A 27,425-nucleotide genomic window follows, 5' to 3' on the forward strand; every position below is an offset into this window, starting at 1 on the left:
TTATTTTCTATTTAATTTCTAAACAGTGAAGATGAATTAAAAATTATATGATTATTCTAGTTGTAGGAATTGTGTTTAGTTACCTATGTATTTTAAGTTTTCTGCTAGTTACTAAACTATATTGAAATAATTATATTTGTAGAATATGTCGTTTATGGATTCAGTCCGTTCATTTTCGATTGCCACGTCCGCGCTTGCGCTGCGGATGTTGTTGCTCCGCATCATCCGAGCTGGCAGATTCTTCGATGACTTTACTGCGTGGCCCAGTGCGCGATTTATTTTCGGTCACACTTGATTTCGAAGCGGTTGCAGCTTGTCTGCTCTTAACACTCGCCGCTGACGCTGCTTTGCGTCCACTGTGCGCTGGTTGGGCAGTCTCTTCTTCTGAGGAGGATTCCGAATCCACAATTGCCACTCGATTTCGTTGTTGTTGTTGGACAGAGCGTGCTGGCGTTTTACGCGGTTGTTGCTTTTGTGTTGGCGGCGCTTCATCATCACTGCTGCTACTCGATTCGCTAGTAGACGATTTACCGCGTCGCTCACGGCGTCCGCCGCGCGCTTGTTGAGCACCTCGCGACTTAATGTTTGTGCGTTTACTACGTGTTTCGGCGCGGCCAGTACTCGAATCACCACCACCACCTTCTTTATCTTCACGCGTTTTACCGTCATTTACTTCGAGACACTCATTGATGCGCGTCTCTAATTCCGCAACGGCAGCTTTCAATTCGGGTTTAGCCATTTTGGACGTATTACTTATGATCAACTTGAATGATTGATAAACTTCGTCGATTTGTACCTTATCCTTGTAGTGCTGTAAGTTGTCTATTAACTTTTTGATGGTGCGTTCATTGTAGGAGAGCAAGCTGAGACAGTAGGCGATGTCGCGCCATTGACGTTCTTCTCGCGTCACCGGAAAACGCAAGCACAACTTCTCCACCAACGTTTCTACCTGGCGATCTTTCTGTATCAAACCCAGTATGTGGCGCATTATGATACGATACTTCTCCTCCTCCAAATTCAAATTAATATCGCTCAGTTTTGATATGATATCGGGTAATACATTGTACAGGATATTCGACTTGTTGGCAATTTCTTTGAAGAACTGCTGAGTGATGTTCTTAATTTCCGCATCAGGATCTACAATACACATTGCCAAATCAGCAATTTGTCCTTTAACGCGTATCATCTCATGCAGAATAAGATGTGAAAGCATCTTCACTGCTGTCAGCCGTAATTCTGTATTCTTTTCATGCAGCGTCGAGTAGAAGTGACNAGTTCATTTTCGATTGCCACGTCCGCGCTTGCGCTGCGGATGTTGTTGCTCCGCATCCTCCGAGCTGGCAGATTCTTCGATGACTTTACTGCGTGGCCCAGTGCGCGATTTATTTTCGGTCACACTTGATTTCGAAGCGGTTGCAGCTTGTCTGCTCTTAACACTCGCCGCTGACGCTGCTTTGCGTCCACTGTGCGCTGGTTGGGCAGTCTCTTCTTCTGAGGAGGATTCCGAATCCACAATTGCCACTCGAACCGCTGGCGTTTTACGCGGTTGTTGCTTTTGTGTTGGCGGCGCTTCATCATCACTGCTGCTACTCGATTCGCTAGTAGACGATTTACCGCGTCGCTCACGGCGTCCGCCGCGCGCTTGTTGAGCACCTCGCGACTTAATGTTTGTGCGTTTACTACGTGTTTCGGCGCGGCCAGTACTCGAATCACCACCACCACCTTCTTTATCTTCACGCGTTTTACCGTCATTTACTTCGAGACACTCATTGATGCGCGTCTCTAATTCCGCAACGGCAGCTTTCAATTCGGGTTTAGCCATTTTGGACGTATTACTTATGATCAACTTGAATGATTGATAAACTTCGTCGATTTGTACCTTATCCTTGTAGTGCTGTAAGTTGTCTATTAACTTTTTGATGGTGCGTTCATTGTAGGAGAGCAAGCTGAGACAGTAGGCGATGTCGCGCCATTGACGTTCTTCTCGCGTCACCGGAAAACGCAAGCACAACTTCTCCACCAACGTTTCTACCTGGCGATCTTTCTGTATCAAACCCAGTATGTGGCGCATTATGATACGATACTTCTCCTCCTCCAAATTCAAATTAATATCGCTCAGTTTTGATATGATATCGGGTAATACATTGTACAGGATATTCGACTTGTTGGCAATTTCTTTGAAGAACTGCTGAGTGATGTTCTTAATTTCCGCATCAGGATCTACAATACACATTGCCAAATCAGCAATTTGTCCTTTAACGCGTATCATCTCATGCAGAATAAGATGTGAAAGCATCTTCACTGCTGTCAGCCGTAATTCTGTATTCTTTTCATGCAGCGTCGAGTAGAAGTGACCCGTCCATGGCTCGATTATGTTGGGGAAACGGAATGTTAGATCAGATAAACCAATTACAATATTGCATTTAATTTTAATATTTTTGGTGTGGCTTAAGATGTTCATGAGAAATGGCATATTAGCTTCGCAGAAGCTCGAGGAAACGCACATGAATCGTATAAGTGTGAGCGTGGCAGCCTGCTGCAGTGACTGATCACGATATTTCACTGGGTATTTGCAGATCTCCATAACATAGGGAAATATTTTTGCAAGCAGTGCATTTTCGGAATAGAGAAGTACATTCTCGCAAATGTGATTGATAAGCTCAGCGATGTTATCTTCAGCGGTGGCACCAACAAGATCTTCATCGGGCTGAAAAATATAAGTCGATTTATATGAATTCAAAACGGGAAACGTTCAGCGTAAAAAGCCATTTCGTTTCTTCCGCCCACTTACCTCTTGTTGTGGTTCAGCAGCTGTGCCCGACAATCGCTTCAACGACTCGGTTGCAGACATATTCAAATTACCCGTCTTACGTCTATTCGTATTGAACGCGTTCTTTTTTTTCTTCTCCTCACATTCCGTTAGCTCTTGTCGAAACTTCATATTATTGTACACATCAATATCGAGGAAAATCATTTCCTTCAGCGTCATGTAGCCAATGGTGAAGAGAAAACGCGTCAGCAGGAAAACTGGCATGCGCTGTTGCTGGGCGTTCATGGCATCGGAGTTACGAACTGTCGCCTGGCTATCTGGTATTTGTTGCGAAAATGGCGTTTCCAGCGAATGCGCTTGTTGTGAAGGTGTAATTTCCGTGGTGCATACAGCGAAGTCACGGAATTTTTTTAGTAAAGCAACAACGATTTTCTGGCAAATCACATCTGGCGTTTGACACAGATGAAAGAAGAACTCAAGTGTTCGCATTGTCAGCCTATCGAAATCCGACACGCCGGGATGAAAGAAAAATTGCTGATATAAATCAGTGACTTTTTGTACAAGCTGCGAATCAGGCTCATAACGTTTGTAGAACTTTGAATGAATACTTGAATCGATCGAGGTCAGCATAAACTCCATGCAACCAGTATAAATGCGTGGATCAGATTTGGCGCGATCACCAAGGCCAATGGTTTCAATGACATTAATGTTTGCCGATGCAATAGACGACTTGGCGTTTGAGGCCATTATTAACAATTGGAGTGCTAGGCGCGATTCATTATCGGAAGTGCCCTCTAATTTCANGTCAGCATAAACTCCATGCAACCAGTATAAATGCGTGGATCAGATTTGGCGCGATCACCCAGGCCAATGGTTTCAATGACATTAATGTTTGCCGATGCAATAGACGACTTGGCGTTTGAGGCCATTATTAGCAATTGGAGTGCTAGGCGCGATTCATTATCGGAAGTGCCCTCTAATTTCAAAGTAAAGCGCTCGAAAAGCACTTGTATGATGGCAACATCAATATCATCAGTGGAAACCCATTCGCGCATTAAGCACTCCATGGCGGTGTAATGTCCGTACTCGAGTTCCGCAAGGAAGCGCATAAGATTTTGAACCACTTTGATGGCATGAGCTCTAAATAGGGGGATTGGAAAAATATTAAAGAGTTTAACATTTCCTCTCCCGCTTACCTGCCAGTTTGGTCGGTAGTAAATAGCACTTTCTTATAGGCGTTAGAAACAGCATCACGCTTNCAGGGGGATTGGAAAAATATTAAAGAGTTTTAACATTTCCTCTCCCGCTTACCTGCCAGTTTGATCGGTAGTAAATAGCACTTTCTTATAGGCGTTAGAAACAGCATCACGCTTCTCTTTGTCCGAGGACCAAACCAGATACAACATCCGACGCATACCACCTTCAGTGCCTTTTATACCAAACATATAACCAGTGGTGAAGAGATCAACGGCTTCAAATACATCTGAATTGGTTTTTGAGAGCAGCAGTTCTTGTATTTTCGGCACAGCCTTTGTAATGACCTTAGAGAACTCAATGGAGTCTTGCAGAAATTGGACGGTTTTTATTTGGGTGCCCAATTCTTCGTTCTATTATTAAAGATTAAAAAATGTTGAGTGTTATAGTGCCTTAACAGGCGTTAGAAAAAAACCTACACTATCCTTGCAACCGTTCGCCAAGAAGATATAAGACTTCAGTAGCGCCATGTAGTAAGCGCATTGCTCTTCCAGTTTCAAAGTGTGCCTGTGAGCAAATATAAGCAAACTATTTAATATTTTTATGTCGAATCATTATTACAATACATCTTGGGCAAAATCTTACCTCAATTCTGCATTTCCAGCCACCTGGTCAGCTTTACGTACCAAAACTACTGCCTCACGATATTNAAGTTGAGTAATACAATGCCTTCACAGGCGTTATAAAAAACCTACACTATCCTTGCAACCGTTCGCCAAGAAGATATAAGACTTCAGTAGCGCCATGTAGTAAGCGCATTGCTCTTCCAGTTTCAAAGTGTGCCTGTGAGCAAATATAAGACACACTATTTAATATTTTTATGTCGAATCATTATTATAATACAACTTGGGCAAAATCTTACCTCAATTCTGCATTTCCAGCCACCTGGTCAGCTTTACGTACCAAAACTACTGCCTCACGATATTTTTTTTCTAGCAAAAGTCCAGAAATGCGTTGTATCATGTCTTCGTAGTTTTCTTGTGTGTTCTCAGGTAGGTCTTCGGTGCCTGGAATGTAATAAAGAAGTATTAAACTTCATGAGTGGTTTTAATTAATTTTCTTTACTTACATTCCTTTAGGTGCTCTTCTACAATGGGTAATATTACTGGTATCAGAACATTCCACTTTTCATCCAGCTCATCTGCCTTTTTTCGCTCCTCCGCCAGCACTTCACTCAACTTTTCCATCTTCTCACACTCCTCACTATGCTTATTGATTAGCTCTTCCAAGGTAAGCTTCGCTGCAAAAGGATTGCGCTCCAAAAACGATTTGATCAACTGAACAGCGTGTTTTCGCACAGACGACGTTTTGTCCTCCAANATAGTTTTCTTGTGTGTTCTCAGGCAGGTCTTCGGTGCCTGGAATGTAATAAAGAAGTATTAAATGCACATCGACTTCATGAGTGGTTTTAATTGATTTTCTTTACTTACATTCCTTTAGGTGCTCTTCTACAATGGGTAATATTACTGGTATCAGAACATTCCACTTTTCATCCAGCTCTTCTGCCTTTTTTCGCTCCTCCGCCAGCACTTCACTCAACTTTTCCATCTTCTCACACTCCTCACTATGCTTCTTGATTAGCTCTTCCAAGGTAAGCTTCGCTGCAAAAGGATTGCGCTCCAAAAACGACTTGATCAACTGAACAGCGTGTTTTCGCACAGACGACGTTTTGTCCTCCAAACGATCTACTGCCTCACATAAAACTTTCAGTTGAAACGATAATGGCACTGCGTTTTCTTCCTTCATATTATTCCATATTTGGAGCACTTTAGCTCGCACGTGGGCTGAAACATCATTGATGTGTGCCAATAGATTTTCTAGAAACTCATTTCTAGCCTCTTTTAATTCCTCAGAGAGCTCTTCCGATGTCAGTTCACCCACAATAGCATCACCCATAATCTGCAATATGCAATTTCGCAGTGTGTGGGATTCGCAATTGAGCAGCTCATCGCATAGTGTTGAAAGATGAGGTATCATTAGCTTGGGTGCAATCGTAGCCAGTTCCATTAAAAAGTTGGAGAAGTTACGAGACACTGCCGTATCGGCTGAATCGACCGTCAACGTTTCTACAATATCCTTGATTAGCACCGAGAAAACGCTGGATATACCGTACTCTTCATGCAGCACATTTATGCCACTTGCAATAGATACAGCAGCATGCTCGGTGGTACGCAAAATTTGTAGCACGCGCACAGGAAAAGTAAGAGCATGATTGTAGCGTTTTATAGCAGTGCCGAATATTTGAAATACGGTATCTGTGATATGACGANCAAACTATTTAATATTTTTATGTCGAATCATTATTACAATACATCTTGGGCAAAATCTTACCTCAATTCTGCATTTCCAGCCACCTGGTCAGCTTTACGTACCAAAACTACTGCCTCACGATATTTTTTTTCTAGCAAAAGTCCAGAAATGCGTTGTATCATGTCTTCGTAGTTTTCTTGTGTGTTCTCAGGTAGGTCTTCGGTGCCTGGAATGTAATAAAGAAGTATTAAACTTCATGAGTGGTTTTAATTAATTTTCTTTACTTACATTCCTTTAGGTGCTCTTCTACAATGGGTAATATTACTGGTATCAGAACATTCCACTTTTCATCCAGCTCATCTGCCTTTTTTCGCTCCTCCGCCAGCACTTCACTCAACTTTTCCATCTTCTCACACTCCTCACTATGCTTCTTGATTAGCTCTTCCAAGGTAAGCTTCGCTGCAAAAGGATTGCGCTCCAAAAACGACTTGATCAACTGAACAGCGTGTTTTCGCACAGACGACGTTTTGTCCTCCAAACGATCTACTGCCTCACATAAAACTTTCAGTTGAAACGATAATGGCACTGCGTTTTCTTCCTTCATATTATTCCATATTTGGAGCACTTTAGCTCGCACGTGGGCTGAAACATCATTGATGTGTGCCAATAGATTTTCTAGAAACTCATTTCTAGCCTCTTTTAATTCCTCAGAGAGCTCTTCCGATGTCAGTTCACCCACAATAGCATCACCCATAATCTGCAATATGCAATTTCGCAGTGTGTGGGATTCGCAATTGAGCAGCTCATCGCATAGTGTTGAAAGATGAGGTATCATTAGCTTGGGTGCAATCGTAGCCAGTTCCATTAAAAAGTTGGAGAAGTTACGAGACACTGCCGTATCGGCTGAATCGACCGTCAACGTTTCTACAATATCCTTGATTAGCACCGAGAAAACGCTGGATATACCGTACTCTTCATGCAGCACATTTATGCCACTTGCAATAGATACAGCAGCATGCTCGGTGGTACGCAAAATTTGTAGCACGCGCACAGGAAAAGTAAGAGCATGATTGTAGCGTTTTATAGCAGTGCCGAATATTTGAAATACGGTATCTGTGATATGACGATTGTCAGAGCGTGGATGTACCAATTCTAGTGTGCGATAACAGATATCACAAACGAGATTCACGAAATTTTCCTCAGCTACAGGTGGATTCCAAAGTTTCTCTATCGGAAATTGCAAAATATTATAAAGTTGTACGAGAAAACGACCCCGCTTTGCATCCCAATCGGGATATTGCTCAAGTGTTTCAGTTTGTTTTGCACGCTTTTTCTGTTGTAGCTGCTGTTGTTGCTGTTGCTGCGCTTGTGTAGCTACACTATCCAAACGCCGGACGGTATTGACTTGTAGGAAGAGCGCCATTTTTGTGAGATTAAGATAACTCTGGCGGTCTTGTAAACTCTGTGCCACATCGCTGCAGGATAGTATCGGTGCTAAACGTTGACCCAGTTTGTCGACCGTGATGTACAGTAGATCGAAGCTACGCATAAGATTGGTAATGGTAGCGGGATCACAACCGCGACCTTCTATTATGGTGAAGTACGTGTCGAAATGATCAAACATGTAAAATGGGTCCCCTTGTTGTACCATCTGTTTGCATGCTAATGGAGTTAAGACACGACAGTTTAAAGGCAAGCACTTTTTTGCCGCCACGAAAATGTACTTACCGCGTAAACGCTCACCAATTTCATTAGGAGCATAGACTTGCTTGACATAATAGCTATCCCCGCTTGAGTTCAGCAGTTCTGCATTGGTTGTTGGTAGCACGAATTGGAAATCCATTGCGTGCTCCTTTTCCGTGGAGATTTGTGGGTACTTCTATATTTTTGCGACTTCGCACTGTAATTTTTTCTTGTTTTTAAAGGGAAACTCACAAAAATTGCGCGAAAGCAAGCAGAAAAAACAAAACGCTAAAATTGGAAAACTTTTCTGGCGTCCGCTGTCAAAATTGAATTAACGTCAAAGGCAAACAAATGACGCTGAAAAGCACAGAGTTGATTAGAGTACAGTACGATTGGAAAACATGTACGATCGATAGGAATTGCGCAAACCAGAAAACCGTCTGATACTAAAAATTCTTTAATAGATCAACTTCATTTTTTTTCATTTTCGGTTGCCTTGTGTAATTAAAATCAATATATTGATGTTTGAAGGAGAAACATTTTTTTGAGGAAATTTATTAATATATACTTAACATTTTTGAAAGCAGATTTGAAACTAAGAAATGTGTTCTACTACGCTTGATGTAATTTTTTTACTTTCCTTTCTTACGCCTGGCGCCCTTTCCATCGCTTCCTCCACTCCCACCTGCACCACCTTTAGCGCCCATAATCGGAGGACCGCCACTTACTTTTTGCATACGTTCTACTTTCATATCTTTTAATTTGGATTGAAGCCGTTTCTTTGCCTGCGCCAAATCTGCTTCTGCTCGCACTGTCTTCGCAGGTTTAGGATGCAGGAATTTTACCCGTTCCTCTCGTTTCACTGCATCGCCGCATCCGTGCACTTCTGGTAGTCCGTGCTTGAAACAAAATCTCTTGCGACATAGTTCGCAATCTTGTCCCATAAGCTTTGTCTTGGTTTTGCAGCGCGGATAATCACACAAGTTGTCTACATCTTTCACCGCGGTCAATACATCATCCAGCTTTAAATTTACCACCTCAGTGGGAATGCGTTCCAATAGCTCTAAGGTGTTATTGGTACCATAATCGGGACGGCTCTTACCGGGCGCTATAGGGAAGAGTGGGGCATCTTGAACTTCATCGGGAGAGCTTAGTTTCTTAGTAGCTAAATTATTGGCAGTCGATTTATTTTTAATATCTACGTTTGGAAAAGGTAATGAAATAAATTAAATATAAATTTGTTTATGTTTACCTTCCCGATCCATTCTTTCTCGAGTTTGTTTACAATTGAAATGAAATTATCGAGACAGCTGATTTTGACATTTTTAATCAAACGCTGTTGACGTTAAAGCAAGACGCAAAGATCCGATTACTTTTCGGGGTAACCGTTTGTAGAAGTTTGTATGAGTACAGTGTTTATTTGCACGTCTGTAACTTATTCTGCAAATAAACTGATTGATTAAATTTTCTGCTGATTAAATTAAATTAAGTTTAATTCCAATCGCTCTAAATGTATAAAAAAAACAGCATAAAAAAGCGCTATTTAACAGGAACGAAAGTAATAATTTTTTAATAATTTTCTTTTTAATTTTAAACAAAAAAAAAAAAAACAAAATTTAAGTGTCGTAAAACAGTTGAGGGATTCACAACGGTGTTGCAAGTATCGTATTGTTGTATGTCGTAAACTTTAAAAGCTTAAATAAATGTTTAGGGAACTTGAATGTACAACCAACTATTCTTTAACAATGCAAAATCTGATAATATGACTGTGATGGTACTTTGCGAACCATCTTAATATGATTTTTAGGCGTTTAAAATTTGCGACATACAACAACATTTACGACACCGTGGTGAATACCCCAAATGTTTACCAAACTCACATATTTGTATTCGTACGTCCTACTGTAATCTATAATTTTGTTTCCTTGGTTTAACAATTAAACACCAAAGCTAATAATTAATATTTGGGTTTCATTTTTTGCTTAAAAGAAATTCTTTCCACCATGACTTAGATTTTTTTTTAATCAAAAATAATGCCTATTTTATGATTTTTATTTTTTCAGATTTAGTTTTTCGCTTAAAAAAGCTGTACTAGCGTGATATCCGACTTATCGTTTTCAAATGTAGTGACACCATAATAAAAGCAATGTCCTAAAACTTTCAGGTAAAAATTTGAGTTTGCATATGTAGGGCCTTCAAAATTTGATAAATACATAATCACTATTTTTAAGTGTAAAAATAAAAGATATGTATCTCTGAAAAAAGTCATAGAATAATAATTTGTTATCGAAAAACATTGAGCGTAAAAAATAAAGCTCAGTAGTAAATTATTTGAAAAATAAAATAATTTAAATAATGATTTAATTTCGATTTAAATTATTTTACTTATAATGATTGCTATTTAATCATAAAAACGCTAAAAAAAACAAATAGGTATAATGAAAAAACGTTTTATTTTTTAAAAGAAATTCAATTGATAATATCCTTAAATAGCTTATCGACCTTCTGCTCCTTATTCGCATGCAAACTCGCCTTCCATTGAGTCGCGGACAACCTATATGTCTCCACCCGGAATTTATTATACAGTAGTCTTCCGAAGGGTGAACCCTTTAACATGTTCACCTTATCTGCCAGCTCTTTTACTATTCTCGACTTTTGTGATTCTTGTGCGACCGCAAAACAGCTCTCGATTACACGCGAACCAAACTTAGTGGTAGCTAAGTCAACATAGAAGCCCTCCAAATTTCTAATGAATTTTTCGCGTGATTTCTCGCCAATATATTTGCTCTGTAGGAATGCATCCACTATATGCGAACCATTTGGTGTATTAAATATGCTCACAAGTTGTTCAGGAGGGGTCTCCAGTATACAGTTGACCAAGAAAATAGGTTTATTGAAGCGTAAAATGTGCTGTACTATTAATGAGCCATGAAGATGGACGAAACCGCTGTTGTCCGCTTGCGCCACCTCATATGGCTTCAATTTGATCATACAATGGAAAAAACACTTCACTTTTACTTTATCGCTTGCAGGTGTATGAAGCGCAGTTTGGAGTGAAACAATGCATTGTGCTTGTTTTGCACCAACCCGTAAGCAGGCAGCTGTGAGCGCTTCCACAACACCGGTATGCCCAATTTTAAGTAACTCCTCAACGTCGTTTACCAATTCGCTGAAAACGTTTTCGAAATCATCTTTTTCCTTTATATTTTGCAGAAGTTTTTGAACTGCAAAATTGGTAAGGGGTTCTTTCGCCAGCAGAGCCAAGCGTCCAGTGAATAGCATGGCATAGAGTTGAGTGAATAGCTTGGGACCTGCAACAGTAAGCAATGTCTCGAGCAAGATGACGGCTGATTGGTATTCAAATACTTTTGGGAGTTGAATCTTATTAATAGGCTCCTCTCTTTTTTCATTTGCTTCCTCTTCTGCTATTGTATCGCTGTTGTTTTCAGCCGATTTCTCGTCTTCATCATCTAATATTTCTATTTTCTTTTTCTTCTCTTCTTCACTTTGCTCAACCTTTAGAAATGCGTTCATTAATATTTTTTTGCCAAAGTGTTTCAAGAGTTGTTTGTCGGTTGCACGTAGAGCTATGCAAATAACACCAATCAACGCTGAAGAATGTTCTTGGTAGGGAAAATCAGGAAATTGGGGCCACATCTCTAAACGTTGCGGAAACTCTTTAAGTACATCCACCCACTCATCGGGTACAGTGTACAACTTTCGATTTTTAGCCATATCTGCCCCACCTTTTTCGAAAGCTACTTTAGCGACATGCACGCCAGCCAAACTAAGGATGCTAGTACGCATTATGTGATTAGCACATGAGTCCCAAACAAAGTCTTCTAAATTGTTGAGTAAGAATTTACTCACGCGCTCAACAAATTGACTGCAACGAAGACGATGCTCAGAGTTAAAGTCAGCCTCAAGATTGTATAATTCTTCGTTGATTGCTGTTACCTCGGTTTTTGCACGCTTAGCCACGGGCGTATATGAGATACCATTCGCATCATCATCGCCATCTGCAGGATTCTTTAATTTATCTTTCCCCAAAGCGCGTAAGAATGCAATCTCCACCATTTTTTGCAAAACATGTGACGCAAAACGATCAGAACAAATAGGTCGGAAATTTTCAGCAAAAACACTAAAGAAGCGCTCTAAATTTTCCGCATCCACGAAACCAATCAATGACTCCAGAACTTTACACACAATCTGATTCGAGGCTAGATGAATTTCTTGATCGTTGGTTTGGTCGAATACGTTATTGGCCATGTTGACTAAAAATAATTCAAGTGGTAAAATGTACTATGGTAATTCAAAAATAAGGCCTATGTACCTTTTTCCTCTAGGTCTTCAAAGCCTGTTTTCATCGCGTCCAATATATTGATGAAATAATTGTACTGATCATCATCGATGTGTGTGCCGCGACCATAGATACCCTGTTTAGCAAAACCCTTTGCATTTCGCAGAAACCTACTATTTTTCTTCTTTTTCTTTTGTCGCCGTTTGTTGTTATCCATTGCAGATCCATTAATTTCAGTTTGCATAATTGTATTTATTAAATTTCGTAAAATTGAAAATGCTCCAATTCCCCACTAGAACGTGTTTTTTGTGTTATCTGTCAACATTTGTAACAAAACAAAACGAATAAACATGCGGAAATTAGTGCTGCCAAATTCTCAACTAGAATGCAACCCAGCCAGTGCATGGATGTCCCCACTTTATTGCTAGAGATTCCCACTTTTACCAGTATTTTACTTTCTACCATTTTTACAAACAAAGTCTATAAGTCTACCAATATTTTCCAGCAAGAAAGCACATAGATTTAATTGAAAGCGGTGTATACATACACTAAGAATAAAAATGAAAAACCAACTCTTTCCGTAATATCCTGAGCTCCTTTTTAAATAAATACAGGACCTGAATCATGCCATCCGTGATCGAATAAAATTTGAATCGAAATTTCTACATATTACGACGGCATTTTGTACCGAGTTCGCTTTTTCAATTTAAAATGTATTTGAGAGTAAGCAGCTGTCAATTTGTATCATTCGATTCGAATCGATTTCATTCGATAACGGTTGCCGTGAAGTATGTTTTTTGTTGAATTTTTTATTGGCGTGAAATACATTTGATGGTGTTTTATATATCCCAATGCGAATTCATAAAATGTATCTGAGAGTAAACAGCTGACATTATGTATCATTCGATTCGAATCGAGTTTCATTCGATGACGGATGCCGTGATTTGGTGTCATTTTTATGTTTTTTTTTTTTGTTGAATTTTTTATTGGCGTGAAAAAAATTTTCTGTTGTTTTATATATCCCAATGCGAATTAATATAAGGTGATAGAAGGATTTCAAAAACCAAAATTGCCCTACCAACTTTACAGTTCCTTGTATATGTAAAAACTAACACTACTTATTGAGAGTCCGTGCACTGAACTCAGCGCAGCAAATGTTTTGTTTGTGCGTCAAAAAGAAATTAGACAAACAGCTGTTTGAGGAGGTAATTTCTGAACTTTTGTAGATTTTAATAAATTTAATTCGATCTATTTTGTACATTTTGTAGCATTCCCTTCGAATAAGCTTGAGTAATCATGTTTTCACTTTGTAAGCAGTCACATCCAGCCACAGGGGTGGAATTTTCAATCTGCTGTCGTTTCTTCAACAATTCAGAGGAGAACCTGGTCATAGCAGGCGCCAATATACTCAAAGTGTATCGTATTTTTCCACATCTTGATGTTGCACAACGCCAAAAGTTGCTTAATATTAATGACTTGCGAGCTCCACCCAAAATGCGGCTTGAATGCCTCGCAACTTATACCCTCTACGGCAACGTGATGTCCCTGCAGAGCGTTTCGTTAGCGGGATCGTTGCGCGACGCGCTTCTCATTAGTTTTAAAGATGCCAAATTATCTGTAATGCAACATGACCCGGATACATACGCTTTGAAAACATTGTCCTTGCACTTTTTTGAAGAAGAGGACGTGCGCGGTGGTTGGACCGGTCGCTATTTTGTACCAATGGTACGCGTGGACCCAGATTCCCGTTGTGCAGTGATGCTGGTGTATGGTAAACAGTTGGTGGTGTTACCCTTTCGCAAAGACAACAGTTTAGACGAAATAGAGTTGGCTGACGTAAAGCCTATTAAGAAGACTCCTACAGCTTTGGTAGCACGCACACCAATACTTGCCTCGTATTTAATAGCTTTACGAGAACTGGATGAAAAAATTGACAACGTGCTTGATCTACAATTTCTCTACGGTTATTATGAGCCCACACTGCTGATACTCTACGAGCCTGTGCGAACATTTGCCGGACGTGTGTGCGTACGTTCCGATACATGCGTACTTGTAGCCATATCTTTGAACATACAGCAGCGTGTGCATCCTGTGATCTGGACTGTAACAGGATTACCGTTCGATTGCTTACAAGTGTTCCCAATACAGAAACCTATTGGTGGATGCCTCGTGACGACGGTGAACTCCATAATTTACCTTAATCAAAGTGTGCCGCCTTACGGTGTAAGTCTTAATAGTTCAGCGGATCATAGTACAAGTTTTCCACTTAAACCCCAAGATGGCGTACGAATTTCTCTGGATGCGGCCAATCTTACATTCATTGATATTGATAAATTAGTTATCTCGCTTAAAGGTGGCGAGCTATATGTACTAACATTATGCGTTGACTCTATGCGTACGGTGCGCAATTTCCATTTTCATAAGGCAGCAGCTAGTGTGCTAACCAGTTGCATGTGTGTCTGTCAGTCGGAATATCTTTTTTTGGGGTCACGTTTGGGAAACTCATTGTTGTTGCACTTCACGGAGGAGGACCAGAGCACTGTAATAACATTGGACGAAGTGGAAACAAAGGAAATGGCAGCAGCTAACGACGAATCTGTGCCGAAGGCGCGACGTATTGAAGACGAAGAGTTAGAGGTAGGATTGTAGATTCAGCATTTGTTAAATCCTTGCCAATACAATCTTTTTTTAGGTATATGGCACCGGCGCCAAGACCTCGGTTCAATTACGCAAATACATTTTCGAAGTTTGCGACAGTTTGCTTAATGTTGGTCCCATCAATTTCATGTGCGCTGGAGAGCGAGTTGAATTCGAGGAAGATGGTGTTACTCTACGACCGCATGTAGAGAATTTGGCTGAGCTGAAGATTGAAGTTGTCGCTTCTAGTGGTCATAGTAAAAATGGCGCAATTTCTGTATTTGTAAACTGTATTACACCCCAAGTCATTACCAGTTTTGAGCTCGAAGGATGCTTAGACGTATGGACTGTGTATGATGATGCCAGCAAAAAGACTTCACGCCAGGACCATCATGATTTCATGATCCTGTCGCAACGCTCATCATCGCTGGTACTACAAACTGCTGACGAAATCAATGAAATAGAGAACACAGGTTTCAGCTGCCAACAGCCAACAATTTTCGTCGGAAACCTTGGTCAAAATCGTTTCATAGTACAGGCAACAACCCGTAATGTGCGATTGCTTCAAGGGACGCGCCTCATACAAAATGTACCTATTGATGTAGGCTCCCCAGTGGTGCAGGTCTCCATTGCGGATCCATATGTTTGCTTGCGTGTATTGAATGGTCAAGTTATAACTCTGGCTCTTCGTGAAACAAGAGGTACACCTCGACTTGCAATAAATAAGAATACCATCAGCAGCATGCCAGCAGTAATTGCGATTGCCGCATATAAGGATTTGTCTGGTTTGTTCACTGCGAAGTCAGATGATGTGCTCAACTTGACGGGCAGCGGTGGTAACTCATTATACGCTGGCTTGGGTTATATGAAAGCAGAGCCACATATGAAAATCGAGGATGAAGAGGATCTGTTGTACGGCGAATCAGGCAACGCTTTCAAAATGAACAGTTTGGCCGAACTTGCAAAGCAGTCCAAGCAGAAAAACACCGATTGGTGGCGTCGTTTACTGCCCCAAGTGAAGCCTACTTACTGGCTGGTTACTGCTCGCGAATCGGGTACTTTGGAAATTTATTCAATGCCCGATATGAAGCTAATGTATTTGGTGAATGATGTGGGCAATGGCGGTATAGTGCTTAGCGACTCAATGGAGTTTGTACCCGTGCCGCTTAGTAACCAAGAAAATAGCAAAGCTGGTATACTATTGAATTGCATGCCGCAGCATGCAAATTCGCCCTTGGCACTGGAAATCAGCATGGTGGGTTTGGGTAACCAGGGAATGCGTCCATTGCTTTTGATACGCACGCGGCTCGAATTATTAATATACCAAGTGTTCCGCTATCCCAAAGGTCATTTGAAAATACGTTTCCGTAAATTGGAAACCCTCAACTTGCTGGACTTGCAACCAACCAGTATGGAAGTGGATGAAAGTGAGCTGGAATCATACAATCTACAAGAGCGATATGTTAGCAAGCTACGGTACTTTGCTAACATAGGTGGGCACAATGGTGTTATGGTTTGTGGCGTGAATCCACATTTCCTTTTTCTCACACCGAAAGGTGAGCTGCGCGTGCACAAATTCTTTGGACATGGAGTGATTCGTAGTTTTGCGCCTTTCAACAATGTTAACTGTCCCTATGGTTTTTTGTATTTTGACCACACGACAGAGCTAAAGATATCTGTACTACCTACTTATCTTACCTATGATTCTGTGTGGCCCGTGCGGAAAGTGCCGCTACGTTGTACGCCACGCCAAATAGTCTATCATCGAGAAAACCGCGTTTATTGTCTGATTACGCAGACTGAAGAGCCTACTAATAAATACTATCGCTTTAATGGGGAAGACAAGGAATTGACAGAGGAAAATAAAGGTGAACGTTTTATCTATCCCAATGCTTCTAAATTTGCTATGGTGCTTATGAGCCCAGAGACATGGGAAATAGTGCCAGACGCTTCCATACAATTCGAGGAATGGGAGCATGTGACTGCTTTTAAAATCGTAAAACTCGCTTACGAAGGCACACGCTCCGGCCTCAAAGAGTACCTTTGTATTGGCACGAATTTCAACTACAGCGAGGACATCACTTCACGCGGTAACATACACATTTATGACATCATCGAAGTCGTTCCTGAACCAGGTAAACCTCTTACGAAATTTAAATTGAAGGAAGTTTTCAAGAAGGAGCAAAAGGGTCCCGTCTCGGCGATATCGGATGTGCTTGGCTTTCTAGTAACAGCGCTCGGTCAAAAGATCTACTTGTGGCAGTTGAATGATGATGACCTCATTGGTGTTGCATTTATTGATACAAACATTTATGTGCATCAGATAATTTCGGTCAAGTCGCTAATTTTAATTGCTGATGTATACAAATCCGTCAGTTTGTTGCGTTTTCAGGAAGACTTCCGCACACTCTCACTAGCGTCACGTGACTTTAATCACCTGCAGGTCTATAACATTGAATTCATGGTGGACAACAACAATTTAGGTTTCCTAGTAACAGATGTTGACAAGAACTTCCTAGTGTACATGTACCAACCAGAGTCACGGGAATCGATCGGTGGCCAGAAGTTGATACGCAAAGCCGACTACCACCTCGGTCAGGCGGTGAATACAATGTTTCGTGTACAATGTCATCAACGCGGTCAACATCAACGTCAACCATTCCTCTATGAAAATAAGCATCTTGTATTCTTTGGCACATTAGATGGTGCACTTGGCTACTGTCTACCACTGCCGGAGAAGGTATACCGGCGATTTTTGATGTTGCAAAATGTATTGCTCTCATACCAAGAACATCTTGGCGGTTTGAATCCAAAGGAGTTTCGTACAGTAAAGTGCTCGAAAAAATTATCACTAAATCCATGCCGTTGCATAATTGACGGTGATCTAATTTGGTCATACACAATGATGTCTACCGCGGAGAAAAACGAGGTGGCAAAGAAAATCGGTACGCGTACAGAAGAAATTCTCGCTGATCTTTTGGAGATCGAACGTATTGCAGCGGTATTTTAAGACATTTGAAAACTAATTTAAAAAACATTTTTATATTTTAAAATATGTAGTATATATAAGAAGATCAGACGATAAGTTATGTGTACGATAAAGCGCCGTTTGCATGTTAAGTGCAACAAATAACATCAAAGTGTTTATACTTTTCATTCTTAAATGCTTATATAGCTTTTCATAGCTATGTAATCTTGAAAACTACTATAATCCATCATCGATTCGTTACTTCGCTGCTTGCTATGCTTGAGTTCCGGTCGCATAACGAATTTTATATGTGAAAGCAACAACAACTTAGCTAACAGGGATAAGCGATAGCGAGTTGGGTGTTTCGTTTGTTTCGCCACTAGCTAGCTGTTAGCTAATCGATACCATACTTTAATTCCGTTAAAAAAAGAATTTCGTGGTTAACTTCCTGCTGCCATAAATTTTTTTACCACTACATACAACTTCGGACAGGATATAATGCTGACTACACACGAAGCGACCATTGAAGCAACGTGTTGATGCAACCTGTTTTTCTTGTTCAATACACACGGCACAACCGTAGAAGCAACCATAGCGGCAACCTCAGTAGCAAGGCGAATTTATACAAGGTGGTGTTACTGGCGAATTTAGATTACAACAACGACAACCATACGTATTTTGTATGGAGGGTGTTATGTCAAATCTCAATTCGCTCCAAAATGTACATGTATTTTGTTTTTGCTTTTGATGGGTGTGCTGTCAAATCAGTAAAAGCAAAAACAAAATAAATGTAAGGCGAAGAAATCAACTGATTTTACAACACCACCTTGTATAAATTCGCCTTGCTCAGTAGTGTGTAATATATTTTAAAATGCGAAAGTTAGAGAGTGTTGCAATTTTCTTTCCCTTTTCCTCCTTGAGCGAAGAATAGCTGCAATTTGACATTTTTGTACCGAAAGCGAAAACAAAACACAAATGTAGTTTTTTTTGTACTACCGCTACCACCTTCTATGAGCAACAATGCTACACACGAGGCCACAGTCTAAGCCAAGGCGAATTTATACAAGGTGGTGTTGATGGCGAATCTGAGTATCCGCCGCGGTACTTCCTAATGTCAAAATGATGTGTTTGTTGTAAACAAAGCGAATTCATACTACAACAAACACATCATTTTGACATTGGGAAGTACCGCGGCGAAAATCTAAATTCGCCATCAACACCACCTTGTATAAATTCGCCTTGGTCGAAGCAACATGCACTGGTTGCCTCAACGGTTACCTCGTGTGTAGTCAGCATAAGAGATAAGCTGTTTTTATTTTGATTATGTACTTTTTGCGCCCGCCGTTTTCTTTTGCCGTTCAAACTAAAATAAGCAAGTGCCATCAAAAACTCAATCATAATCACTTGAGTGAAAATTTACGCGTTTTTGTGTGATAGTAAAGTTTTATTAAAGCAAAGAAGAAAGAATTCAAAGTAGTAAAGTGAATAAAAAGTGATTAAACTAATGTGAACAAATTTTACGGGGACAGCTTAGTCTTTTTGAAGCGAAGCCTGGAAGCTAGAAAAGTTTTTGAGCCAAAGGTAAGCTTAATTTAAAATTATTTACGTATAACTATAAAACGGCATATCGTAGAACTGCCATATTTTCGGTTGCTTCTTATCGACTACATATCGGATGCAACGTTGAACGAAAGTCCCATTCTGATATTCGTGGCATCTAATAATTGGATAACCGTTAGCGAAACACTTTTTCCTTGCGCTAAAGTAGACGCGTCCCATTGTACTTGACATCGTATCGTTGGCGGCTTGCAAGCAGTTTAAGAAATTTTGCTCGCAAGTGCATTTCAAGCTGAAAATGTTCATGTTTATAAAATTTCTTTTATTACTGTGTATGTATGTATGTATGTACATATGAGTGCTTCCATGATGTCCCTGCAGGGGTGACGTTAGCTTATACCTAACTTTAGTTGGTTTACGCGAACACTAGTTCTAACTGTATATTTTGTTCGAAAAAAGCTAATTACTTTTGAGGGGCGATGGCCGCAAAAAATTCAGACCTGGATACATCTGAATTACATGTCAACTAGCTGCTTGTGGACATTAAATATCAATAAAAAAAAAACATTTTGTAAATTTTTTTTTACATTTTTATTCAACCTTGCATATTCGTTTACATATTCTGCAGTAGTTGGTCCTATATTAGAATTCCGTCAGACTTAACATCAAAAAGATAATATAAAATTTCAAACTTCATTTTATTTATCCTGAATTCGAAAAAGAATTTGTGAAGTGGAGAAAAAGTAGTTTTTGTATGAGGATTTTTAAATATAAACTTATAAAGAAAACAACCTTCCGATTGCGTCTGCATGACTCCTGCACGACTTTACAGCTCACTTTAAGTTGGTTTTGTCATAGCTAATTAAAAGTGAGGTATTTATCAAAATCCCGCCAAAAAGCTAATTACAAGTCGGTTATTTTTAACAGCTGATAATTTTTCACTGCAGTGGTCGGTCATGACATTCGTACGAATTTATGGTTAAATAAATCGTACGAAAACAGAAGTCACTTATGAAAAAAAAATCGCCGTTGTGTAGCTTTAATACCGTACTTTAGAGGACAAAAAAAAATAGGGGCGATTGGAACACTGGTGTCGGGAAAATCGATGAAAAGGGAGTCATAGCGGACGTGACAAAAACCTCAGTGGTTTCAGAGTTCATGTAAATATTAGCAAGAGTGCGAATCCTGTGATGTTTTCCTTTCTTAAACATTCTTTAAATAAAGACAAATTACGGACCATTACAACCAATTCATATTTAATCAGAATCGTTGTTGGTTTCACTTTAAATTAAAATGTGATAACGGACGTAACAGATTTTACCCATATACAATATTTTTACTAATAATACATATACTTTTACTCACAAAATTGAGTATACGGTTTGTTTTTTGTTAATATTCGCAAAGATTTACATGCTAAAAATTTTTTGTAAATTTTGTATTAAAATATGGCTTGTACTTTAGTAAACCTTATTTAAAACTATACGAAAATTAGGAAAAACTACACGAAAATTAGGAAAAATCTGCAAAGTCTCAGCAAAATTGCAAACTTTTTAATAATAATTTCAGAAATCAGGTGTGCAGTTTTATAGCCTATTTAAATTTTGTACAAAAGTGTTCAAACTTTAAATGTCTAAAAATTCGAGTTGATTTTTGAGAATTTTTTCGCTGGCTGTCCTACGCATTTGGTCCATATAAAGTATTTTCAGAATTTGCTTAGAACAGTCTGTAAAAAAAATCTCAAAAATCAACGCGAATTTTTCGACATTATAATTCTATAATTCTAATTATAAGATCTATAGAAATTCGCACATTATTGTACTAAAATTTAAAGGGCTATAAAACTGCATACTTACCTGATTTTTTTTTTAGGTCTTATTAAAAGTTTTGCTGAAACTTCGCAGATTTTTTCTAATTTTCGTATACAGTTTCACACTTGGATTTAAATAAGGTTTACTAAAATACAAGCCATATTTTAATAAAAAAATTTACGAAAAATTTTTAGCTTGTGAAACTTTGCGAATATTAGTGTCCGTAAAAAGTTTCATACTTTAATTTAAATGGGGTTGCTAAAATATAAGCCATACTTTAATACAAGATTAGCAAACAAAATGTTTGCATGTAAAACATTACGAATATTATAAAAAAAAACCGTATAATTTAATATTTTGTTAAATTGTTTTCACTTCTCCACCGTTTCGCCTTTTCATAACCTTTTTTCAGCATCTTAATACGAAATTTAAAGTTATAAAGTCATTTGAATCCATTTATTTGTATTTTTAGTTTAAATTTTCATGGAAACACCCATATGCTATGGCGATCCATTGAGGCATACTTACATACAGAATAAGTCCGTGCTGTTCAGTTCGTATAAAGTTTGCCCTGGTTCTAATATCTCTTCACAGTGGTCGTGAGCGCGACAGCATGTGTCCGTCTCACGCTGTGTACCCAAATCATCGTAATCTGCAGCGCTATCACCAGGACCACACCATTTTGTACCTGGTACTGTTATGCCAGTGAAAGGAAGTGGTGGTAATGCTGGATTGTTTATGTCTTCATCTTCGAATATAGACTCATCTTCGAATATAGACTCATCTTCGAATATAGACTCATCTTCAAATGCGCAGGCAATCGTAGCCAAAAGAATGAACACTGGAAATCCAAATTTAAGGCACAACATGCTGTTTAGTGAATTGTTAATAGACTGAATTATGAATGCAAAAAAATCACAGTCTCAAGCAGCTATATATCTCAGATCATTCAGAAAGCCTAATTAAACGTGAGCGGGACTAATACGACATATGACCTTGCGATGAAATTTCAGTTTTACGATCATTCAATATTTACTTAGGCATACGAGTGGATTTTTATAAGTACATATGTACGTACATACATCTTGCTCATTTACTAAAAGGCTGGCATAACTCAAAAAACGATATAGCTCCGGAGGCATGTTTAAAGTTTTCAATTTAATCGCAAAATGAAGAACATTGAGCTGCATATTCACTTCCCACGCGGAAACTATACAATAATTATTATGCACCAAATTTTTAAATAATATGAAGCATTCTATAACGAGTACTTGCGCATCATTAGCTCAAAAATTAAGTTTTTTGAGATGCGACAGTCCCTTAGTCAATGAGCGATATGAATACAATATTTTCTCAACCAGGCAATTTGATGCAAAAACTAGGCCCGTGAGTTATATCCGGATATTCGAATATCTGAAATTACGATTATCCAGATATCCGAATAGTGTGCTGATATTCGGATATTGGAATCTAAAATTTTACGAATCTTTTCAAATACTTTTTTGAATATCCGTATAATCAAATGAGCGGATATTAACGGGATATTCGCATTAGAAAATGAACAAATTTTAAGCGGATATCCGTAATATTTGTAATTTATCCGTATACTCGACTATCTGAACGGATCTCCGAATATACGTATATAGTCCCAACCCTAGCAAATACAAGATGTATGTAGTAGGGATGTTAATTTTTCGGCTTTTTCCGATCCCGGGATTTTCGGGATGGCATTGTCACAATCCCGGGATCCTGGGGTTGGTCCCGGGATTTAAATATTCATTACTTTTCAACAACTTGAATCGAAAAAATTGCTTCTATATTGTTTGAGAAGCTCTCCTACCAAGAAATAAATAATAAATAAATGGGTTTGAAACCTACTTTTTTATTTAAAGTGGCGTTTTTGTTTTATTATTTTTTCACTGAAAGCACGATTTATTTTGAAGGACTTTATAACTTCAGATATATGATTAATTCCAAAACTTGCTAAAAAAAATCAATGCAATGTAGAACAAAAATATGGATAACAAATGCAATAGGAAATCTTTTTAGAATTTAAAAAATTTAAATTTTTTTGATTCACAAGAACGAATAGGTAATTTTTAAGCTGACAAAGTTAGAAGAACGCAATTCGAGGCCGTTATCGAGTTTATATTAGCCCTTAACATATAATTTTTTCAAAAACAAATATTGCGAAATTTCAAGCATAAAATTTTAAAATTACATTTTCAATATTTACCAGCCCTTCTGCACCAGAAACTTGAATCTGTTTAAATTCTACAGGATTTCCTTATTAATTTTATACCCATACTTCTTCTCTAAGCACATTTCTATGCATTTTTTAAATAATTTTTGGATTACTGACGTCAGAGTGAAAGACTAAAAACGCAATTTTTTGTATAATGAGCTAGACATTTATAAAAAAATATTAATTATTAAAGTAAAAACGAAATATAGCCAATACTGGCCAAGAAAAGGAGTTTCTATTATTGCCATCAGTGCAAATTACAAATCCCGAAAATCCCGGGATTACTTGTCAAGAATACCGGCATTTTCGAGACCTTAAAAAGTCCGGGATTCCGGAATTAACATTCCTACTATAAAGGTATGTATAGATAGATAGAGGTACTAAAGCAGAGGTTCCCAATCTTTATTTTCTCTTAGACCCCTTTCAAAACTTTACTGGTTTCGGTGGACCCTTCCCCATCTAACATATTTATTCCCAAAGCTCACCAAATATAAATATAAATAAATATGAAAATTCGCAGCGTGCGTGAGTTCCAAAAATAAATTCGGAGTGCCAAAAATAAATATAAAATATTTTCTTTCGTTCTATTTATTAAAATAATGTGACTACACACTTGCAAGTTTTAAAAAACAGAGCTCGTAAAGCCATCAAAGTACTATCTCGCCCTGGGGTTATATTTTTTAAGAACACTCCATAAACTCCTCACATGTTCGGCTCGCTCCTGACTTTGCTATTTGCAAGAAGTTTTAAAGTGATGAGAAAAATAGTTTATCCCCATTAACTTCGAAAAAGATTCCCCCTCAGGGAACTCAGCATTATGCTCAAATCTCTGCCGCCAGCAATTTCCGCCTCGTGCAGCAGTGCACTAAACACCACTCAAAAAAATTTAAGTTAAATAAAGAGGCTATCAAGCAACCATTTTGGTTATTTACTATCGAAACAGGATACATTGTCGTGGACCCGCACTTACAACTCGTGGATCCCCATATTTTTTTAACGCCAACGTAGACCGCCGTCGAGTTGCCCGTGAACCCTTGGGGGTCCACCTGGACCACTTTGGGAGTCGCTGTACTAAAGTAATATGCACGTAAAAGCTTTGCCTGCAATTACATGGCCTAATAGGATTTCGAGACCGGCCATAACTTAACTCTGCAATTAAACAAGAAAATAGAATAAACAGATGATTTGGAATTTTTTCATCATACAATCATTACTTTCGACAACACAAGAAATTTTAATAGTTATTAACAGGGAACGGATTTCTAGGATCTATTTAAAAAAAAAAAAGCAAAATATACTAGCAAAATAGGCAGGAAAAGGCTCTTGAAAACGCTAACAAATCCCAAAGGGGAGAAAAAATGTTATAAAAACCGAAAAATAGACAAGAAACACGAGAAAAATTGTACAGACTACTGTTTTCTAACAAAAAACATTCTTTGGTTAGACAAAATTTTAAACGAAAAAATCAAGAGTAATAAAATGCCGGAAAATGGGAGAGAAATCTTCAGAAAAGAAAACATTTCTACAAGGGAATTCCATGTAAAAGAGGAAAACAACATAAATTTAAAATGCCTTTTTTCAGTAGTAACGCGTTTTTAAATGATAACATTTCGTTAATCTGTCGAAAAAGTAATAAAAAAAAATAAAAAGAAGCTGTATTTTTAGTCTATAGAAACTTTTACTTCATACATATGTAATTATTTTACATCAGTCACAAGGACCTATCTGGCGGAGTCACAATTTTAAATCTTTTTAAATATTTCTATGAAGATTAATTGTATCAGCTTAGTTTTTAATGAAAACGAAAGTGTAAATTTTACTACACAAAAATTGTGGCTTTGAAATTAATTGTTTTGGCTGAAATTCGTCTTTAAGTGCAAAAAGTTTAAGGATTTTCGATGTCCCACAAGCGCCAGTCATTCAAGTTATAGTTACAAAGAATTTAGGATTCGCTTGGTATTTTTTTAGAGGAATTTTATAAATTCCTTTCTTATCTTTGTTAAAAAAATATCTTTTACTGTTGTACTAGCTCCATCGACATAGTTTTTATACACAATCAATCACATTCCGGAGTCATATAAAATAGATACATTTTTCTCGATTGATGAATTTGGGCCGTAAAAATACCGTTGAAAATTTGGTATACCTAATTTGAAAAAAAAAATGGATCTACTAATTTTGAATAGAAATATCTTTATCGTACATATTGAAATATTCACTCACCACTTTAACAAGAGGTTGAAAAAAGTACATAAAATATGGATACCTTTTCTGGCTCAACATTTGTTTAAGCAAAAAGAGCCTTTGTAAAAAATAAAAAATAAAAATATAAAATATTTTGTTTCAAATTCGGCTGAGGTAAATATGGTGAATACAATCAAGCTTGTAAAACCCAGATTCACTTTCCAAGTGTTTGCATTACGTATCGATAACAAAAACCACTTGAATCGCGATTTCTCAAATTCTGTTTTTGTTTTACGTTCCCGTACTTCTGGACATAGTTCCATTTTTGGGAGAAAATGTTTCGCTTATTCTCTAATTACCGGATCCGGGCTGTACGGGAAGAAACCTTCTGTTAAAAAACGCGTTCGTGGTCAACTTCCTGATACCATGACATTTTTTTTGTCGGTACATGCAACAGTGTGCAGGATATAAGAGATCAGCTGTTTTTTTTCCTGGTTTTTCTTGTATACTTGTTAAACGCGTAATTTTTCTTTGCCATTCATATTAAAATAAGCAAGTGCCATAAAAAAACTAAATCATGAACAGTTTTTGTGAAAATTTACGAAAGAATTGAAAGTAGTAAAGTAAATAAAAAGTGCTTAAACTAATGTAAAAAAAAAAATTACGAGGGCAGCTTTGCTTTCTTGATGCGAACACTGGAAGCCCGAAAAAAGAAGATGGTAACGTAAATTTTAAATTAGCTTATTTTCAGTCTCTTTTTATTATTTATTTAAATTTCTTTCAAGGCCTAACGCCCGTAACTATAAAATGGCATATCGTAGAACTGCCATATTTTCGGTGGTCTTTTACCCACTTCATATCGGATGCAACGTCTTCGAAATGTCCCATTCTGATGCTGCCTGCATCTTACAATCGGATAGCCGTTAGCGAAACACTTCTTTCTTGTGCCAAAGTAGACGCGTCCCAGTGTATTTGACATCATATCGTTGATGGCTTGCAAGCAGTTTAAGAAAGTTTGCTCGCAAGTGCACTTCAAACTGAAAATTTGCAGGTTTATGAAATGTTACTTATTGCCCGTTTACATACATACATACATATGAATGCTAATGCAATCCATTGAGGCTTACTTACATAGGAAACAAGTCCGTGTTGTTCAGTCCATATAAAGTTTGCCTTGGTTCTAATATCTCTTCACAGTGGTCGTGAGCGCGACAACATGTGTCCGTTTCACGCTGTGTACCCAAATCATCGTAATTTGCAGCGGTATTACCAGGACCACACCATTTTGTACCTGGTACTGTTATGCCAGTGTGTGGAACTGGCGGTAATGCCTGTTTATATATGTCTTCATCTTCAAATATAGACTCATCTTCAAATGCGTAGGCAATCGTAGCCAAAATGAGGATAATGAAAATTGAAAAACCAAATTTAAGGCAATACATTCTGCTCAATGAGTTGTTAATAAACTAAATTTTGAATGCGAAAATTTCAAGCCCCAGGCTACTGTAAATCTCAGATTGTTCAGAAAGCCTAATGACCTCAAAAGTAAACGGGCCTGATAAGGCATGTTTACCTTGCGACGAAATTTTGTTTTACGAATATTTATTTACTTAGGCATACAGAGTGGATTTTCAAGCACATACATATGTACATTAGACTGCATCACCAAAAAAGTTTTCTCACCCTTTTTAAAACCTTTACAATAAAACTCATTCACGTCCCAATTTTTTCTTTATCAAATACCAACACATGGAATGAGGCTCGTT

At 38.3% G+C, this 27,425-nt stretch overlaps 6 protein-coding genes across 6 annotated transcripts; 1 reads left to right on the forward strand and 5 right to left on the reverse strand.

Annotated features, from left to right (window-relative positions):
* Window positions 1-159: 159 nt before the first annotated feature.
* Window positions 160-8,457, reverse strand: Cap-D2 (CAP-D2 condensin subunit). Its single transcript, XM_017613568.1, has 9 exons — window positions 8,003-8,457; window positions 6,563-7,936; window positions 6,356-6,500; window positions 4,720-4,807; window positions 4,082-4,377; window positions 3,661-3,910; window positions 2,792-3,478; window positions 1,714-2,707; window positions 160-642 (listed from the first exon to the last, which is right to left on the reverse strand). The coding sequence occupies exons 1-9, from the start codon at window positions 8,115-8,117 to the stop codon at window positions 170-172; spliced, it is 4,422 nt and encodes a 1,473-aa protein (XP_017469057.1). The 5' UTR covers window positions 8,118-8,457; the 3' UTR covers window positions 160-169.
* Window positions 8,458-8,475: 18 nt separating this feature from the next.
* Window positions 8,476-9,266, reverse strand: LOC108361040 (DNA-binding protein SMUBP-2). Its single transcript, XM_017613567.1, has 2 exons — window positions 9,210-9,266; window positions 8,476-9,155 (listed from the first exon to the last, which is right to left on the reverse strand). The coding sequence occupies exons 1-2, from the start codon at window positions 9,220-9,222 to the stop codon at window positions 8,590-8,592; spliced, it is 579 nt and encodes a 192-aa protein (XP_017469056.1). The 5' UTR covers window positions 9,223-9,266; the 3' UTR covers window positions 8,476-8,589.
* A 1,127-nt stretch (window positions 9,267-10,393) lies between these two features.
* LOC108361051 (uncharacterized) lies at window positions 10,394-12,604 on the reverse strand. The gene is made up of 2 exons (XM_017613582.1): window positions 12,291-12,604; window positions 10,394-12,231 (listed from the first exon to the last, which is right to left on the reverse strand). Exons 1-2 carry the CDS (start codon window positions 12,499-12,501, stop codon window positions 10,427-10,429), a joined length of 2,016 nt encoding a protein of 671 aa, XP_017469071.1. The 5' UTR covers window positions 12,502-12,604; the 3' UTR covers window positions 10,394-10,426.
* A 708-nt stretch (window positions 12,605-13,312) lies between these two features.
* Window positions 13,313-18,022, forward strand: Cpsf160 (cleavage and polyadenylation specificity factor subunit 1). Its single transcript, XM_017613569.1, has 3 exons — window positions 13,313-13,462; window positions 13,526-14,894; window positions 14,950-18,022. The coding sequence occupies exons 2-3, from the start codon at window positions 13,554-13,556 to the stop codon at window positions 17,902-17,904; spliced, it is 4,296 nt and encodes a 1,431-aa protein (XP_017469058.1). The 5' UTR covers window positions 13,313-13,462; window positions 13,526-13,553; the 3' UTR covers window positions 17,905-18,022.
* Window positions 18,023-19,121: 1,099 nt separating this feature from the next.
* Window positions 19,122-22,132, reverse strand: LOC108361052 (phospholipase A2-like). Its single transcript, XM_017613584.1, has 2 exons — window positions 21,759-22,132; window positions 19,122-19,711 (listed from the first exon to the last, which is right to left on the reverse strand). Exons 1-2 carry the CDS (start codon window positions 22,097-22,099, stop codon window positions 19,465-19,467), a joined length of 588 nt encoding a protein of 195 aa, XP_017469073.1. The 5' UTR covers window positions 22,100-22,132; the 3' UTR covers window positions 19,122-19,464.
* A 4,252-nt stretch (window positions 22,133-26,384) lies between these two features.
* Window positions 26,385-27,200, reverse strand: LOC108361053 (phospholipase A2 large subunit-like). Its single transcript, XM_017613585.1, has 2 exons — window positions 26,791-27,200; window positions 26,385-26,696 (listed from the first exon to the last, which is right to left on the reverse strand). The coding sequence occupies exons 1-2, from the start codon at window positions 27,099-27,101 to the stop codon at window positions 26,447-26,449; spliced, it is 561 nt and encodes a 186-aa protein (XP_017469074.1). The 5' UTR covers window positions 27,102-27,200; the 3' UTR covers window positions 26,385-26,446.
* Between the last annotated feature and the right edge of the window lie 225 nt (window positions 27,201-27,425).

This window comes from Rhagoletis zephyria, unplaced genomic scaffold (genome assembly GCF_001687245.7).
Source record: "Rhagoletis zephyria isolate East Lansing unplaced genomic scaffold, Rhagoletis_zephyria_1.1 Rzeph_scaffold_00689, whole genome shotgun sequence".
NCBI classification, from domain to species: Eukaryota; Metazoa; Arthropoda; class Insecta; order Diptera; family Tephritidae; genus Rhagoletis; species Rhagoletis zephyria.

Bases quoted from the DNA above. Each gene is read 5' to 3' on its own strand.
- Cap-D2 (XM_017613568.1), bottom strand. From the start codon at position 8,117: ATGGATTTCCAATTCGTGCTACCAACAACCAATGCAGAACTGCTGAAC. The intron at 6,501-6,562 runs GTAAGTAAAGAA...ATTACATTCCAG, and splicing joins AGAAGAGCACCTAAAGGAAT to GCACCGAAGACCTACCTGAG. The intron at 2,708-2,791 runs GTAAGTGGGCGG...TATATTTTTCAG, and splicing joins CTGCTGAACCACAACAAGAG to CCCGATGAAGATCTTGTTGG.
- LOC108361051 (XM_017613582.1), bottom strand. From the start codon at position 12,501: ATGCAAACTGAAATTAATGGATCTGCAATGGATAACAACAAACGGCGA. The intron at 12,232-12,290 runs GTACATAGGCCT...AATTATTTTTAG, and splicing joins TGAAGACCTAGAGGAAAAAG to TCAACATGGCCAATAACGTA.
- Cpsf160 (XM_017613569.1), top strand. From the start codon at position 13,554: ATGTTTTCACTTTGTAAGCAGTCACATCCAGCCACAGGGGTGGAATTT. The intron at 14,895-14,949 runs GTAGGATTGTAG...ATCTTTTTTTAG, and splicing joins TTGAAGACGAAGAGTTAGAG to GTATATGGCACCGGCGCCAA.
- LOC108361052 (XM_017613584.1), bottom strand. From the start codon at position 22,099: ATGTTGTGCCTTAAATTTGGATTTCCAGTGTTCATTCTTTTGGCTACG. The intron at 19,712-21,758 runs GTAAGTATGCCT...GAACATTTTCAG, and splicing joins AGCACGGACTTATTCTGTAT to CTTGAAATGCACTTGCGAGC.
- LOC108361053 (XM_017613585.1), bottom strand. From the start codon at position 27,101: ATGTATTGCCTTAAATTTGGTTTTTCAATTTTCATTATCCTCATTTTG. The intron at 26,697-26,790 runs GTAAGTAAGCCT...GCAAATTTTCAG, and splicing joins AACACGGACTTGTTTCCTAT to TTTGAAGTGCACTTGCGAGC.